General features: G+C 38.6%; 3 protein-coding genes across 14 annotated transcripts in view; all 3 read left to right on the top strand.

Annotated features, from left to right (window-relative positions):
- Positions 1-79: 79 nt before the first annotated feature.
- On the top strand, positions 80-2,416 carry XRCC1. The gene is made up of 5 exons (XM_064698816.1): positions 80-322; positions 381-1,538; positions 1,600-1,688; positions 1,755-2,098; positions 2,158-2,416. The coding sequence occupies exons 1-5, from the start codon at positions 272-274 to the stop codon at positions 2,316-2,318; spliced, it is 1,803 nt and encodes a 600-aa protein (XP_064554886.1). The 5' UTR covers positions 80-271; the 3' UTR covers positions 2,319-2,416.
- A 623-nt stretch (positions 2,417-3,039) lies between these two features.
- Positions 3,040-4,571, top strand: CanB (Calcineurin B). Of its 2 annotated transcripts, XM_064698944.1 has the most exons (3): positions 3,040-3,270; positions 3,486-3,541; positions 3,625-4,571. In XM_064698944.1, exon 3 carries the CDS (start codon positions 3,706-3,708, stop codon positions 4,216-4,218), a length of 513 nt encoding a protein of 170 aa, XP_064555014.1. In that variant the 5' UTR covers positions 3,040-3,270; positions 3,486-3,541; positions 3,625-3,705; the 3' UTR covers positions 4,219-4,571. The 2 variants fall into 2 exon arrangements, with proteins under 2 accessions (XP_064555014.1, XP_064555015.1); XM_064698945.1 differs by lacking the exon at positions 3,040-3,270 and having other exon boundaries at positions 3,468-3,541.
- Positions 4,572-11,763: 7,192 nt separating this feature from the next.
- The window catches only part of SK (small conductance calcium-activated potassium channel), a 90,864-nt gene continuing 84,238 nt past the window's right edge, over positions 11,764-18,389 (top strand). For all 11 annotated transcript variants that reach the window (XR_010438216.1, XR_010438218.1, XR_010438217.1 and 8 more), the window contains exons 1-2: positions 11,764-11,835; positions 12,330-12,804. The gene's annotated coding sequence lies outside the window, so the exon portion shown is untranslated. The remainder of the gene's footprint in view (positions 11,836-12,329; positions 12,805-18,389) is intronic.

Raw genomic sequence — 18,389 nt, 5'->3', positions numbered from 1 at the left:
AATATCGATAGGTGTGAATCAGGCAAAGGGCATCTTTAACAACAATAAATGTCTTAAGAAAACAAAAAACTAATTTGTATATGTGTAAGATAAGCAAAAGAGAAGACAAACTTCAAAAAGGCGTAGCTTAAGCAGATTTTAATGTAATTCGCACTTAATAATCGATTAACAGACCTTCGACTAATATAAGATATCGATTATCAGTATAACAATCGATAGGCAGAAAAAGTCCGCCACAAATGACCGGCGTCTGGGCAACAAATGTGTTGAAATGACGATCGGGGTTTTTAAATCTGTGCGCGAAGTAAGCAGCGAGGATTCGGTAAGTTTATACAATATAAAAGCTTCAATTAGCTGACAAACTATCCTCTACATTTTAGGTGCATGTGGCTGCAAATCTCTTGAAGGAAAATGCCGCCAAAAAATGGAAGACACAAACGAACGGTGAGAAATCGGCGCATGTTATATTGGAATTTGAGGAGCCGCAGCAAATAACCGGAATTGACATTGGCAATGAACATGCCGCATTTATTGAGGTGCTGGTCAGCAAAACAGGCTGCCAGCCCGACGACTTTAAGGAATTGCTGCTCTCCAGCTCATTTATGACGCCCATCGAGAGCAAGAACTCGGGCAACACGAATCGCGTGCGCTGCTTCAACAGCGAAGCGTTGATTCCCACAACGCTGCTTGAGAAATGGAAGCTGGTGAAGATTGTGTGCACGCAGCCGTTCAATAAGCATGTCCAGTACGGCTTGTCCTTTGTCAAGGTGCATGTAGCCGCCGCTGCGGCTGCTGTGAAGCCAAAATCATTGGTGCCCGATAAGTTTAAATTGACGCCAAGCACTGGCAAGGGCCTCGCTGCACTGGGCCAATTCAAGCTGCGCGAGGAGTCACCCGATTCGGAACCGGATGGCAAAGCCGCGCTGTCACTCTTTCAGCGCTGGAAGGCCACACGCAATGATGATGGCCATGCGCCGGCCATCAGCACGGCAGCGGCCATAAGAGATGCCGCCTCGCCGGCAGCATTGCGCCGTTTGAGCGATACGCGGCCGGCGCCTATTAAATTACAAGCATCACCTGCCGCCACTGACAGCTCCGACAAGGCGGAAACCAAGCTCTTGGATCGCAATCGAAATTCGCTTATGTTTGGTGATGATGACCCGGATGGGGATGACGCTGCAGCAGCCAATCCTGAAGCTGTCATTGATGCCAAAATGCAGCGCTTGATGAAACATATTGAGGCCAACAAAAACAGGCGGCGCATGGAACTGGAGGAGCTGGAAAAGAAAAGGGACAACAAAAAGCGAGCATCCATCGATAAAACAGCAGCCGCGCCCAAGGAGAGCACCAAACCGACTGCTGCGCCCAAAGATAGTCCTAAGCCCGCTGCTGCACAGCCCCAGAAGCGACTATCTTCATCCATGGATGACAGCAGCAAACCAGCCAAAAAGCTAAAGACCCATGTCGAGCAGCATGTGCAATATGTGCCCTTTAATCAGCTGCTGCGTGGCGTTGTCCTGGTCATCAGTGGCATACAGGTGGGTGGTCATCCAAATAATTATTGAATCCCCCCTTAAATACATTCATCTTTTCATACAGAATCCAGATCGTGCGGATCTGCGCTCCAAAGCTTTAGCGCTGGGCGCCAAGTACAAAGCTGACTGGGAATCCGGCTGCACGCATCTTATGTACGCATTTGTCCCATATAAATTTGTATACAAGTGAACTAAAAATGTTTGTTTATTCCTTTTCAGCTGTGCCTTTCGAAATACGCCCAAATACAATCAAGTCAAGGGCAAGGGCAAAATTGTAACGCGTCAGTGGATTGAAAAGTGTTATACGCTGAAAAAGTATTTGCCCTGGCGTCGATATGCTCTCGATACAACCGAATCGGCTCAGCCGGAGAGCGATGTGGAGCTTTACGATGAATCACTAAAGCCCACTGCGGATGATGATGACAGGGATGTGGAGATGGTAGCTGCCATTAGTAACCGGCCAATTGATGTTGATGATGTTGATAACAGCTTCGAGGGCACAGCGCACCAGGTGCATTCGTCTGGCCCCGACACTGAGGACGAACTGGAACGTGTTGCACAAAGTAAGTTGCAAATGTGTAATTTTATTGCTAGCTTATTAATTATATGTTTTAACGCACAGAAAATAAATTGAGGAAAACAAGTGATACGCCTCATAATAACAGCAAAAACCAACTCAACGATTCGAATCAAAGGAAAGTCTCGAAATCTTGGATGTTTACGAAGTTAGCACCGACGAGGAGGATTATCTGCAGGAGAAGCGAATGGAGTTGTAGTTATTGAAAATGTCAAGTATTGTGTTTTTAAATTGTCTGTACAGTTAAGTTAAAATTGATATATATTACATTAGTAAAGTGATATACATACATATGTAATATTAATTCATGATTTAAATAATTTTGTTGGTAATTTTCAAATAATTCGGAATACGCGCCTTGGCAGTGTTAGTAAATACTGCGTAATACCCGCGCGTGGTCACCCTAACGCATCTTACAGTTACTATTAATATCCCTAAAAGCGCACAATAATCCTTTGAACTCGTGTTATTTTTAGATTATGTGAGGGGAAAAGTCGATTTTTTTTTTCCTGAATGTGAGCTCAGTAGTATTTGGTATTTTAATATAAATCGATCAGCGTTAATTCTTAATAGCTTGTGTTTATCTTTTAACAGTGTTATTTATTATTTTTTATCAGAAATTTAAAAATAGTGTACAAATTGTTGAAAATTGTGCCAACTTTTGAAAAACACGAGAAAAAGAAAATGTACATTATAATTGTACCAATGTATTAAATATTGTGTTTTCCTTTTTTTTTGAGCTACAAATAATTGATTAAATCTTTAATAATAATGCTTTATTTATTTTTGATAATGAGTAGCATATTACAAAAAAAAACTTTTTTCTGTGGTATTAAAGTACTTTTTCTGGTCACAGACGTGTACTACAGGTGGCAGCTAGAAATGCACTAAAAAATACCGAATACCTTTTAACACTGGCTTGCAAATTCACAATAGATTGCATTAGCTGCTATACTCACATTCAAAGGCCTGGACCCAATTCTGCACCCAAGGATATCCTAAAGGACACATACAATCCAAAATATACATACAGAGCGTTTCCATAGAAATCGCTGAAGTTGTTCGCCAGCAAGCTGAGAGCCAACCGAGACTTGAACGCGCAGAGAGCGTATCCACAATCCCACTGCGTATACATATTTTGCTGTTTGTTTATTTACGGTACGGTAATATATAAATATTAATTTAATCATATTAATTTATTGTGAGCATGCATGTGTGCAAATTGAGATCAACCGCAGCTGAGCTTAACGCAAAAATATAATAATTAAAAATAGGATTTGCGCTGTGTATTGGCAGAAAACACTTGAAATACGGGGAAAAATCGATATGACGCATTAAAAATAAAGTGTTGATTGTTGTTGTTTTGCTTGCAGGATGTGCGCCTAAGGATAACGGTAAATTGGTAACAGTAACAGCAAGACACCGTTAGGTGAGTAAAGTGCTGCCAAAGCCCAGAAAAAACATGTGATAAAAAAAAAACGAACTTAAACAAATTGAATTTATTATTTTTAGATAAATTTTAGCAGAAAAAAGAAGGGTCATACGAAAAAAACAGAGCATATATAGAGAAGAAGCAGAGCTAAACATTTCGACATGGGTAACGAAACATCGCTGCCAATGGACATGTGCTCCAATTTCGATGCAGATGAGATCCGTCGTTTGGGCAAACGTTTCCGTAAACTCGATCTGGACAATTCGGGGGCACTGAGCATAGATGAGTTTATGTCGCTGCCGGAACTGCAACAGAATCCGCTCGTTCAGCGCGTCATCGATATATTCGATGCGGATGGCAATGGTGAGGTCGATTTCAAGGAATTCATCCAGGGCGTCTCACAGTTCAGTGTGCGCGGCGATAAGCTATCGAAATTGCGTTTCGCATTCCGCATCTACGATATGGACAATGATGGTTACATATCGAACGGTGAGCTATTTCAGGTGCTCAAAATGATGGTTGGCAACAATTTGAAGGATACGCAACTGCAGCAGATTGTCGACAAGACAATCTGTTTTGCCGACAAGGATGAGGATGGCAAAATATCATTCGATGAGTTCTGTTCCGTCGTCGGCAATACGGATATACATAAGAAAATGGTTGTCGATGTTTAAATCTAAGCGGCCAATAGATACACACACACACACACACACACACACACACACACACACACACACACACACACACGCATATACATATACATATGTTAGGCATGTATCGACTAACGGTATACCTACATAGAAGTCAAACATTTTTTTTCCCAATTCCAAATGCGTTGACATTTGAAACAAATGCTATGCATAAGTGCGTACGCATGTAATTATTTAAGTGCGTGCTAAATGGCACAACAACAACTAACTAAAAATACAAGTAACTACTTAAAAAATGATATGAAAACATAACTTAACTTCAAATGAAAAGTAAACCAAAGAAACGAATCAAAGTAAAGCAACTATGAAAACTCGAATTTTATAACATTAAATACCCCTCTAGAGCGTGTGAACCAACAGCATGCACGAATAGGTATTGGATTTGTTAGCTAACAAATCTATGCCACATCCAAATCTAACCTCTGACCCACCCCCCCCCCCCTCCCCTCCCCTTCCCCTACCCCCTCGCTCCCAACATGCGCCCCTTTTCCACTGACACTTTCTGTCTCTGTGTGTCTTATATCATAGCAAAGAATGGAGCACTAGCTATATGTTTTGTGCCAGGGCTCAATTATCGGAAATTTTAACTGATTTATTGTAAGAAGAAGAAGGCATGCTCGAAGGCCGAAGTTCTATTATCTATAGCATTTATTGTATTTGTATGGTACTACGTCTATTCTGTTTGATTTTTTTTTAATATATATTCTATTCAAGTTTTTGAAACTAATTAAATGTTGTGTATTAAGTATGAATGTACAAAATTCTTGAATATTGTTCAATTAAAATACAACTGTAAAGTAATTAAAAAAAATTAAACCCTTCTCTATCTGATTAAGCCTCCCGCCCTTACTCTCTTTTGCATTTGAGCTAGCTTTCAATTATGGTCTAAGTGCGACTCACCCAACCCCCAAATCCCAACCCTAACCTCAGCCCTAGACATGGGACATATACATAATTACTATAACCATGTGAAGTATCTGCTGGGAAATAGTTGCCGACTGCCGATTGCCGATTGCCGAATGACGAATGACGAATGACGAGTGTCGAAGCCGAGTCCGAAAACGAACCGAAGCCGAAACTGAGCTCGTTGCCGTGGCCGAGACCGAGGCCGAGGCCGAAGGCCAACTCGAACCTGAATTGTGCTCACACCCTTTGGCAACGATTAACCGACTTTGTAGGTCATACAATTTTTTCTCTCGCCCTCTTCACGAGTGTGTGTGTGTGTGTGTGTGCTAGCGATGTGTGTGCAGCAAGATTTAAAAGACACGACCAGCGCGTGACAGTCGAGAGCTTAAAGCACATTTTGCTAAAACTTATTGCGAATGATAAGCGCCGTCATTTTAGCATTGGAATTGGTTGGCATTTCCACGGGCTTTAAATTCCTTTCATACTCTTAGGTCTCATGTTGGGGCAGAAATTTGAGCTATTCTTTGAGGCGTTTAAATATGCTTATTAACTCACATATAATGTACATGTGTAGCTTCTGTCTTAAAAACTATGAAAAGCTAATTTAAAATTGTTGTTTCATATTTTAAATTGTTGCATGAAGAAATGTATTTTACTAGAAATATTTGTAGTTTAGGCTCAAGGAAATCTATGAAAACTGACTATGGAATGTCGCTGATCTTCATTTATGGTCAGCTTAGGATAGTTCTAAGAATAACATAGCTACAAATACACATTTTTGTAGGTCTGGCTCGCTAAAAATTAGTTCAAGCATATTATTGAGCTTAATATTTGAACAAGCCTTTCTAAAAACATGTTTTTTAGAAATCAAAAATTTCCAGCACAAGGATTATTAGAGCATTTGTAGGCTATATATCTACGATAAGTTATTGTAGAGCTTAACAGTGGACTTGCCAACCAGTTTGTATCAACAAAAATACTTACTAGTTAGTTAGTTCTTCAAGAGCATAGTTTTCTTATCGCGAGCATGTCCAGTTTTTCGTATGTTAGTTGAAGCTTTGTAGGTTATGTACGTGCTTTCGATATTCGTGCCGATACTTGCGGCTGTGCCGATGATGCTGAGCACACGAGCTCAGCTCTAGTTACAGCTCATGCGTGTGTGGACTGTGTGACCGTTTAACCGAATGTATAGAATACATTTTGCCCGCTAAAGCTCTGACAACACCCACAATATACCTATGGAATGTTTGATATCAATAAATTATTATCTGTTGTCTGTCGCTGGGCCGTTGAAGTTGACTCGTAAATCATATGCGTCCGGGGGGTGGGGGGGGGGGGGGGTGGTGGGTGGCAGGCTCTGTGGACTCTAACATTTTCGAAAATTACACAGTCCACCTTCGTGCGCGCGCGTCTAGTCGGTGGCATCGCTGACCTTTTTCATATTAATTGGATTGATTAATGTGCTCCAATTTTTGGAATGTACGTAACCCCGCTCCCCGTTGCCCCCATCCCCATTTGTCCATTTGCAGCTCCTCCTGACTCTTCTGTCATCTGTTTGATCATTAATCCTTGCGACTGGGGCTTAACTATTTATACGCCCCCAACTTGTGTCTGCCTTCAGCTAACTTGACTCCTTTACCAACTAAATGCCAGCCATTTTGGAGCTGTTCGACTAAAAGGCAGCCCGATACGCAATTGCCTATACTATATAGAACGTTGTTGTAACGCCCATTAATTATATTCATTCAACTTTGTCGATTAATTTGCTTTTGCACTGCATTTGCATAGTCTCGAGTAGTTCGATAGCATTTTCGAGTTAACTAACTAGTTTTACAGGGTTACAAATGGAACTTAAGAACTGTTTGTGTGTTATTATAGCCTAGGATTTAAGGGGAATTACCTGTTCCAAAAAAAAAAGAAGATAAATATATTGTCTGGCTCCTTTTGTTGCAGTTCCTTTCTGACTAAAGAAAAAGACGTCTGAAGAGAATCGTTTACGTTGATAATATATGCTATATCATAAACATAAACATATATACATATGATATATACACATATATACATTATATTTAACTATAAATATGAACAAGTTATTAAGGTACTTCCCTCTTTGTATTTATCTGCAACTTTAGCTTTATTTTCTTTCTCAAGCATTGTACGTAACAGGGCTTCAAGCTCAGGAAGAAATGTCGCTGGTTCGATTCATGGTTCGAGCCAGCTCTTTACCTTTAAATTCAGTTCATGAACTTGTAGATACTTTGGTGTTGCAACTCGCTCGAAAGTCTTGGCCTTTGAATCAAATTCTTGTTGAAGACAAACTTTAGTTCGGTTCAGGTACTGGTTCGTATTTGGAGCAACTGGTTCGGTTTAAGGGTAGGTTTTTAGTTCCGGTTCGCAAACTTGGTACTTATAGCCAAGAGTGTGTATGTGTATGTATTCGAAAAATGATTGTTTTGGTGGCTTGCAACTGAATCAGTTCCAGGTTCGCAATGAAAATAAATCTTTTATTTGAAGCTTCAACTAGCAGAATAGAGCTAAGAACTTCCACGTGAGATGGTTTTAAATTTGTAAACTGTACCGCAACTTGTTTAAATTGAACTGAAATTCAGCTGCTCGTAAAAGGGCTTGGGTCAGTTTGGCAGTAACCAAAAAGAAAAAAAAAAACAAAAATAACAGAAAAAACAAAAACCGAATCGTTCAACTGGAATGCATCTGATTGGCAAAGGGTTCAAATTGGGTGAGTGGGCGAAATAAAACATTTTTTTCTCTCGCTGACCCTCAAAGTATGCTTTACATATTTCTGTGGAATTGATTCGACTGACTGCAAGTGAAATTCGGGGCATGGGTGATTTTGGGTTGGATGATTCGATATTTATAAAAAGTTGTTGCGGGAATGGAGGGACAAAACAACAACAATAAAAGAATAAATAAAAAATTATTTCAGGAGCGAGCCTGGAAATTGCATTAATATAAAAATGTTTCAGTCAATGCAATTATTTGCAGGTATTATTCATAAGGCTCGAAATGATCCATCAACTCTACTTTGAGTGCAGTACAAAAATGTTATCGAGACTGGAGCTCGGATTCGAAGCTTTATGCGAGCCAAGAGCTTCAATATGAATCTGTTTAAAATGTTCGCAAATACCTTTTTAATTTTTCCTTTCACTTTTCAGGCTATGATGAATGAAGTATTGAGAAAATGCTTGACATTTTTGTTGCATATATTTATTAAAAATGAAATATGTTTGTTGCACAAAATGAAATATATTTGCAAATGAACTCAAAAAGAAAATTCTTAACATTTTTGTTGTATATGTTTTATAAAAAATTAAATATATTTTCAAAATAAAATCAAAGAGAAAAATCGTAACAATTAATAAATATGAAACATATTTGCAAATGAACACAAAGGGAAAATTCTTAACAAATTTGACGTATAAATAAATATAAAGTATAAAAATGAATCATATTTGCAAATGAACTCAAAGATAAAATTCTTTACATTTTTGTTGCATATAATTAATAAAAATTAAATATATTTGCAAAATGAACTCAAACAGAAAATTCGTCACATTTTTTCAAAATACATTTAAAAAATATGAAATATATTTGCAAAATTAAATCAAAGAGAAAAATCGTAACAATTAATAAATATGAAACATATTTGCAAATGAACTCAAAGGCAAATTTCTTAATAAATTTGACGTATAAAATATAAAACAAGTAAGAGGTTCTAGTCGGGAGCTCCCGACTCGGGGATACCCTGAACCCTCTTCTTCCAACAGGCGATAGGTATAAAATGAAAGATACTTGATATATATACTATTCTGGAAGCTACATCTCAAGTTTGGTGACTCAAGCTCTTATTATTTACCGAAATTGCTAAAAAAAAACAGGATTTCGATATCGATTTTTATCGATTACTTGGAAACGGGGCAAGTTGTCGATTATCTGAAACAAACTTGATCTGCGCGGGGACTAGGAGGATCTACAGCTAAAATTTCAAGTCTCTAGCTCTTATAGGTTCTAAGATCCTTGCGTTCATACATACGGACAGACAGACGGACAGACGGACGTGGCTAGATCGACTCGGCTATTGATGCTGGTCAAGAATATATATACTTTATGGGGTCGGAGATGCTTCCTTCTGCCTGTTACATACATTTGCACAAATACATTATACCCTGTTTACCCATTTTTAATGGGTGCAGGCTATAATAAAAATGAAGCATATTTGCCAAATGAACTCACAGACATTTTTTGCATTGAATTGACTTTCTGCTCTTTAATTGTCCTTTGAGCAAAATTATATTTTAATCAATACAAATTAAGATAAACGATATGCCAAATTCCATTCAGATTCAGAGCCAGATTCAGTTGAGTAATTAACGGAGCTCCCTTGAACTGATTTCAGTACGGAGCTCACTCGTCGAATTTTTCAAATATTTTGATTGATGAGCGGCGGCTGCTTCAATCTTGGCTGTAGCTTAATTAAATTTTCATTCTGCCACAGCGAATTTGTAGCATACTTTTTGACGTTGAAGAGAACTTCATAATTTTTATGTTTGTGAATTTTTCAATAAAAATTGCCCTTGCTGCGGCCCCGAAATGTATGCTATGGTATTTTATAGTATATTTTAATGCATATACCTTAACTTAAACTTTAAAATAAATGATTAAGAACCATAAAAATACCGAATGGGTATTACCTACCTTTCGGCTTTCTGTTTTTCTTCTTCCCGCGCCATTAAAAATTATATATAATTTGCATATTATCAATCGGATGAAAGACATAAAAGTGCAAACAATTTACGCGCATGGCGGACTCTTAAAAAATATAACACGTGTTCATTCTTTGGCAATGAGCACATAACTTTCGCTGAAAACAAACTTGTACTCATACTTTCCATACAAGAGGGTGGAATGTTCGGAAAAGCGTGATTTTCGGTTGGGATTTGCCGAAAAGTGTGGAACAGTTGCCAAATTAATTTACACAAATACCGTTTTCCCCGCATTTTCCACCTTTACTTGTAGAATTTCACAAATTACATCGCATAGTGCAATTATAATACAAATTGGTTGGTCAAGTCACAAGAATCAGTTTTATATATTGAGATTAAAGAAAGAAGTACATAAATAAAATGATAAAACTCCAGATGCTTTTTTTTTCTAGTAATTTGACTATAATAAAAAATAATTATATTTCATATAATTCCATATATTTTGTATTTTTTGTATATATAGATATCTCTCATATATACTACAAAAAATAAAAGTATGTTTAATATAAAATTTCTTATGCGTAACCTTAACTCCGGGCAAACTCTTTGCTGCTGTTCATAGAATGTGTGTGTGTGTGTGTTTGTGTGCGTGTGTGCGTGTATGTGTGTGTTTATGTCTATCTGAGTGAAGGTTAAGCCCGAAGCCCCAGCATAAGTTCACATAAATATAAAAGTTATTTTAGTTTAGTTACGATATTCGTTTTTTTGTTTTTGTTTTTGCAATAAACATTATTGTCATAATGCTAAAAGACAGCTACAATCAAGAAAAACAATGCGAAATCAATGTGAGCACACAAACCAAAACACACTCACACGCACACGTTTATGTTTATGTGTGTGTGTGTGTGTGTGTGTGTTGTTGCTGTGCGATAAAAGTTGACTCGTGCCAGTTTGGAGCAGTAACCAAATAAACCAAAAGAAAAAAAAAAATAAAACAGAAAACGCATACAAAACAATGTGAATGTGAAATGCGAAAATACCAAAAACAACAATCAACAACCACTGCCGTTAGCGCCAGAAGCAGCACCAACCTATCCCGTGCCCGCCAAACCCAATAACAACAACAGCAATAATAAAAAAAAAAAGAAGCCAGAACCATAAATTTATCATTACATACCAGCAGCTAGCAGCAGCAGCAGCGGCGGCAGCGGCAGCGGCAGCAACTACCTCAACACTGCAGCACGTCAAATATTACGCCAGCGCGCCCACAGCAAAACACACGCCCACTAAGGTGGGCAACAGCAGCAGCAGCAGCAGCAGCAGCAGCAGCAGCAGCAGCGGCAGCAGCAGCAATGAAGCCGGTGACGCAACGGTTCTTCGGGAATCATGCATATGCTAAAGCATGCAGGGGGCTTATGTTTGTGTGTGTGTGTGTGTGTGTGTGTGTGATTTCTGTTGCAGGGACTGCGCGGGGGGCTGGGGCAACAGAGCAACGACAAGCGACGACGCGTTGCTTTGACTGACAGCGAGACTCCGGACTCTGCTGGCTGCCTGCTGCTGCTTTGGCATGCACTCGACGATGCCGGGGCTTCGTTGCTTTGGCCATACAGCAGGGCGAGCAGGCTAGTGGTGGGGAGGGCTTCATACGTGTAAAAATTGGGCATGGCAAAAGGAGCCCGACCGGGGCACGAGCAAAACGAAGCAAAACCCGAAGCGTCAGTACACGGCGCTGTCGGTGGGTGGGTATTTGGTTGGCTGGTTGGTTGTTCGGTTGGTTGGCGGGTGAATGCGCGCTGCCAGCGTCGGCAGCGACGTTGCTGTGTTGTCGTTTGCTACGTGTATACACGCGGTGCCGAGCAACAAATTGAGTCAGTATCGCACAAACAACACTAACGGAAGCATCAACGTGCAAAGCAAAGACGGACAGACGCTTTCTGTCTCGACTGGTCTCACTGTGCGTCTGCCTGCGAGTGTCTGAGTGTGTGTGTTTGTGTGCGTGTGTGTTTCTGTTTGTGTGTGCGTGCAAGTGTGTTTGTGTGTGTGTGTGTGATGCGACTTTTGCCATTGCCATTTGGACAAGCGTCCCTGCTGTTGTAGTCGGCGCAGCAGCAACAAACAATAAGCAACAGCAACAACAGCAAATGGAATAGAAGTGTACCACAGAAAAGAACAGTAAAAAAAAAACAACAACAACACACAGACAACATTGCAACTGTACAATCGTATAAATAGAAAAAAGCATAAAGCAAACAGCAAAGAAAACAAGTTGAAAGCAAGCGGCAAACTTCGCCGTTATTTTTTTTTTAATTTTTTGTGGTTTACCCTTTTTTTTTGGATCTTTTAACGTTCGTTAAGCGTCGCGTGGTCAGCTGTATACGATAAATACATCTACATATGTATATTGCATACAACAAATGCAATATATCAATTTTTTTTTCCTGTTCATAGTTGAAACATATTTGAGCGAAAGAGTTGAAAATAAATAGAAAATCGGCGTCCAAATGCGGCGACGTGATATGTGCATACAACAACAGCAGCAGCAGTAGCAGTAGCAGTAGCAGTAGCAGCAGCAGCAGCAGCAGCAGCAGCAGCTCCATGTTGCAGTTGCCATAGCTACATATATAGCACGCAAAATCTGTTCTATCAGCTTACACATGCTCATGCTTCAGTGGCAATATGTACGAGCAGCAGCTACAGCAGCAACAGCAACAACAACAGCAGCAGCAGCAGCAGCAGCAGCAACAACATTTGTGACAGCCGCGTGCCAAAAATTGCCGATTTTAACAAGCAAATTGCAACAGCGACAGCAGCAACTATTGCTAACTAAAGCAACAACAACGACAACAACAGCAACAACAATAACAGCAGCAGCAGCAGCAACAACAACAACGAATATTGCAACCAGGCGCCGCAAACTAACAAAGTGAGTACCGTTAACAACACACTAACACACTAACACACACACACATACCCATATACTTATATATATATATATATATTTATATACATATATTTATGCATTATGTATGCAACTGCAACCAAGTGGAAACAACAGCAACATCAACAAACTCATGCAGTCGCCTGTTAAGTGCCAGAGCCAAGCGCGTTTTCTAAATGAGTTATGTACTCATGTACTCATCTATGTACTCATGCACTCATGGTACCCATGGTGCCCAGAGTACCCTATGGTGCTCGTGGTGCTCGTGGTACTCGTGCTTGAGCTTGTGGTACTCGTATACTACTCATGTATTTGGCACTCGTCGTTTGCATTTTGGGGGGCATTGGCATTTTCACAGCGCCATGCAGAAAAGATTGTGGCATGCAAAACCGTTAACCACAATGCCACAAACACAATATACAATTCCAGGCAAAAAGCATTCAACCAAAATTCCCAACCCACAAAACCCGCCCACCGCATCGCAACGGCAAGTGCCTGGCAATCTGGACAGAAAGCTTTTCGTGTCAGCCACAGATCCTGGGCGAGTGTTGTGCTAAGCTTAAGCTAGCTTATAGCCAATGCGATAACACCCACACGCACACCCACACGCACACACACACACACACGCACACACACACGCACACACACAGAAATTAAATCATAGACTTAATAGACCTCCACTAGTATTTACCATTGTGGTATTGTTTTATTATGCCAAAATACAAAGCATTTAATGCGGCACGTACGAGGCGTATTCACTGTATCTTCATTTTAAAACAATATGCAAAGTTCTTTTCAATAGCTCTTAAGTTAGTTAAAAGTTTAAGTTGTAGCTGAAAGTTACTTGCAAACTTTTCTTCTGACTATTGCCAACTTTTCCTCGAACACATTTGCAAATGGCTTTTTAATGTTGGCTATAAGCATGGCTGCCAGGCCCAACAAACATTTGCCCTTTGGTTTGGTTCATGGCTCAAACTAACGCCTTGCGGTTCAATTCGTGAAACTAGTTTTCTGCAACTAAGAACCTAGATTCAGGTTCGCCATTTTTACATCCAAAAAAGATAGTTTAAGGTTTAAGACTAAAGGCAAATATAAATATTGGCATTCCAGACGTAGCCCGGATCGGTTCAAAAACCGTTAGTACCCCTGGTTTTAGCGGTTTTTGCAATCATATTTCCCATTAGTTTTCTATAAGAGCTAGTTCCGAAACTCCTAGTCGAGTTTTGTTACAAGCTTCTTTAGCATGATGTTTAGCTGGAAATTCGTTTTGACATCCTTTATAAATAGTAAAATATTTAACAGCAACTTAGAATTAGAGTGTATGTGTTCTACGCTCAGATTCAATTTCAACAAATCCCTAAACATTTATGCTATTGCAAGCAGCTCTTAAATTTAACCGTCACCTAAACATGTCGTTTTTTGGCAGTATTCTATTCCGTTTCACATTTATCTAGAAGATGACATTACAATTATCGACATAACCTTTACATAAGATTTCGCGATCCCATTAAATTTAACAGCCGCTTTAACATTGAGCGGTAAGCAAACTTTTTAACTACCTTATAGATAAATATTTGTCCAAATTGCCTTGACATAAGCCCTCGCGCTCCTATTTAATTTAACAGCCGCTTTAACATGTTGTTTAACTTAATATTAAGCAGACTTTTTATCTGCCTATATTTGGCAAAAAGTTAGCTGTTTTGATATGTTTTGCTCATATGGCAGCGCCATTTTATGGATTGACTTTTTCAAGCAATTTTTATTATTATTACTCAGCATATACTTTCAAGATTCAGATGATCTTTAATCTTTCCACAACTGTTCAAAATGACTTTGTTTTCAATTTTCGGATGAAAACATATTAAAAACTTAAGAGCCCGATACAATTATAAATATTTCAATTCATATATGAAACACATCAAAACAACAATTTTTTCTATCATTTTGTTGAGTTAATAGAACAAATTCGGTGTAAACAAAGTCAAATGTTGGATTTTTTGTTACGTTTTTATGATGCTTTGCTGCCTTTTCTAATTTTGGATAAATCAATCATATTAATAGTTTTTGGTCTGAACATTTTTGTTTATATCGTTTATCAAAATTCGAAAATAATTTTTCAAATTATGCGATATTGAAATAAATTATTAGCGTGATGATTTAACGGCAACATAGGTAAATGTTAATGCATAAATTTTATACAAGTTTTGACAACATGTTAAAATTGCTGCTAATGCAAAGATTAATATGAATGCCATGTGTATTTATGATATAGTAGTAGATAAAGTAAATAATCAGACTGAATTTGGAGCCAACAAGTTTCACTTTCCTCTCAATATGTTCTCTTTAGAGCAACGCTGTTGATTAACAACCAATGTTCGCCTGTTACTAAAAACAGGCATTACATATCGCTAACTGCGTGCAAATGTTATTAACAGTAACGGCATTTGGCTAACAGCTTTTGCAAATTTTTCAAAAAGTTTCACTTTGATCTCAAAATGTTATCTGTAGAGCAACGAGTTACTGTTAGTTAACAGCCAATGTTCGCCTGTTACTAAAACAGCCAGTACATATCGCTAACATGCGTGCAAATGTTATTAACGTTAACGACTTTTAGCTAACAGTTTTTGGCATTGTTAAGCATGAATTACTTCTCTCTGCTCAACGGACCCCATCGAGAAACGAAAGTACATTAAGTTTTTATTACATCTGTAATAAATTTGTGCAAAAATTTCGGATCCGTTAAATTCGTGCAAATTCGCTTTCATTTTCGGCGCATGCAATGCAGCAGAATGTACTCGATCTTAATTCCAATTCGGTGCCCCAGCCCCGCGCTGCTGTTCGTGCGCCCAGTTGGAGTCCCAGTCGCAGATATATAAATATATATGTATATATATACATATCTAAATATATATATGAATTTACTATATATTGACGCTCTCATCGGAATGCACTTGTATGCGCGTTGTATCTGAAATATATGTCTGCGTTTCAGGAATTTGCCATAAATAGCACCCGGCGAGCTGTTTTTTAATGTGCAGCCAAAGTTTCTCCCAGTCTCCCGGTGCTCGGGCCATAGCTCTATATCTAAATCTGTCTCTGTCTACGGAGACTGCACATAGCCAATGCGTTTTCGGAAATGTCTCCCAGCTATACAGATATAACCCATCTGCATGCCTCAATTAACAGAGGAGTTCATTTTTATGGTCTCTTTGGGCATTTTAAGTAGTTTTTTATTTTTTTGTTTTATGGATTGCATATTTATGTAGTCTCATTTGGAAATCATTTTAACACCCTCAACGCATTGAAAGTGGATGTATGAGGGTATAATAGTTGAGTGCAAGTGATTGTTAAGGGCGCAACTAGAAGCTTCCTTGGAACATGATTTTTTCGGCATAACTCGAGAATTATTAAAGCTAGTTAAGCTCAACTTGGCTTGTAGGTTCTGTTATTGTATATACAGCTTAAAATTTGTTCACTTTTTCGATACTTTCACGTATTCCTGCCGAATTGCAAAAAGAACTAATTTTGAAAGTTGAAGCCTTGGGATTTGGTATACGCACACTTTGTTATGCCATATTTAATACCTGAAAATTGCATATTAATCGGACAATGAACAATGAAAATCACTAAGAACGCATTTTCTCTAGTGTGGGGTTAGGAGAGAAGCAGAAGCACGGTCAAACAGGGCATCTCTCAGTCGAGCTTTCTTTGTTATTTTTTCTATGTTTTGCTTCAGTCTGTTAAGTTGGGCATCGTGTAAATTGAATTGTATTTTATTTACACTGAAGTCATCTTTGAATTTTTAATGGGCGTTTGGTTAATGACCAGAAAAGCGCAATTAATGCAAACTGTAATCAATCATTCGCTCCAATTAACCCCAAACATCTTGTCTCTTCACTCTCTTCCCATCTCTTTCTCTCTCTCTACCTCTCTCTTAGTTTCCGTGCCTGTCTCTTTCTTGGTTAATGTGATGTAGCATATGCCGTTCTTCTTGACCAATGCGTCGACCGATTGCACGTTCTGGTATAGATTTCAAAACTCATTATGATACTCTACGCCCTGGCGGGGCATATTGACAAAGTGCTTGGCAAAGTATTTGTCCGCACAAAACCAATGCAAATCCTGTTTTAATGCCCTTCGAATTAGTCGGTTTATTTTAAATGTCTCTAATCCCGCGCACTTTGATTTAATTAAAACGAAACAAAAGGGAAAAGTTTTGATTGCTGAATTAATTGAAATGCTTTTGCTTCGTCGGTTTTATGCGATAAATTCAAATGTTAAATAAAATTTGCCAAAGACCAAGATTTCAAATCCATTTAACATGATTAAAGTGGCTGATGGGTGCAAAAGCATGTAACAGGCAGAAGGAAGCATTTTCGAGCCCGTTAATTGTGTAAATACATAAAGCAAGCATCTGGGAACCCATATAGTATATATACTATATATTCTTGGCCGGCATCGAAAGTCGTGTCCGTCTGTTTGTCGTTTCTTATGAATGTTTCGAGCTCGCAAACTCAAAGAGCTCTTTTGTTGAAGCTTGACATACATATATATATATGTATATAATATAATATAGTATAGTTATAGACAGATCAAGTTTACAATTGTTCCTCGACTTCTTTTCTTTTTCTGCAAAGCTCGAAGATTTTAAGAGCTAAGGACATATTCGGCCTGTAGCTTCTACTTTATTATAAGCAAATTGGAAGCATTTTTTGCCTTGTCTCCCCCAGTTCTCCCTAAACTTGAAAACTCATTTCTAAAGCTAAATTCTGCTGCTTTGCTTTATATACTTAAGCCCCGAAAATTTCATAAAGATCAGACGATGAGCACCGGAGTTATTCAAGAATCCATTTTCCGCATATCTTGGGTACGATGAAAAAAAGGAGCACAGCTGTAAAGTTCGCTCTTTGAGATGCGAATGTATGTATTGGTGTGTGCGTGAATGTGTGTGTGTGATCTTGGGTATGGAAGAAACTTCGAATTTTCGTAACGGCAGCTCGTCTTTGGGTTCAGGGTATCCTCCAAGTCCAGCAATTTTCTAATTAAGTATTTTGTTAGGATAGAAAATAACTTAACTATTAGAAAAATGTAGTTGAATATATATAAAATAAAAACTATATAAAGACAAAAGAAGAAGAAACAACGAGAAAGTAAGGAAAAACACATGTAGAAATTTCCCTCTTGCTAATATATCAGAATAGCGAAGCTCGTAAATGCTGAGTTTGATGAAAATATCTTGGAAAACAGAATATATTTGATGCTGAGCTAGAATATATATACTTAATGGTTTCGGAGACGTCTCCTTCTGTGCGTTACACATTGCATGACAAAATGATAATACCTTCCACAAGGGTAAATGGTAAAAAAAAGTTTTTGCTGCTCTCGATACTGTGCAAGATCTATTGAATCCTCTGCGAAAGAAAATCTCATATTTCTCCAGCTTATCCCTTGGATGGAGAACTTAAATGTAGACCAAAGTATGTGCCATTAGATGCATTATCCAGAGTCAGGGACTTATTCTACTATATAGCTCCATTATTGTTTTCGACAATGTATTGCATGATAATAAT

This window comes from Drosophila montana, unplaced genomic scaffold, assembly GCF_035044405.1.
Source record: "Drosophila montana isolate Dmon_TW-CO22-7 unplaced genomic scaffold, ASM3504440v1 contig_786_1, whole genome shotgun sequence".
Lineage (NCBI taxonomy): Eukaryota > Metazoa > Arthropoda > Insecta > Diptera > Drosophilidae > Drosophila > Drosophila montana.
The sequence above is the reverse complement of the archived record's forward strand: the minus strand, read 5'-3'. Positions and strand labels throughout refer to the sequence as shown.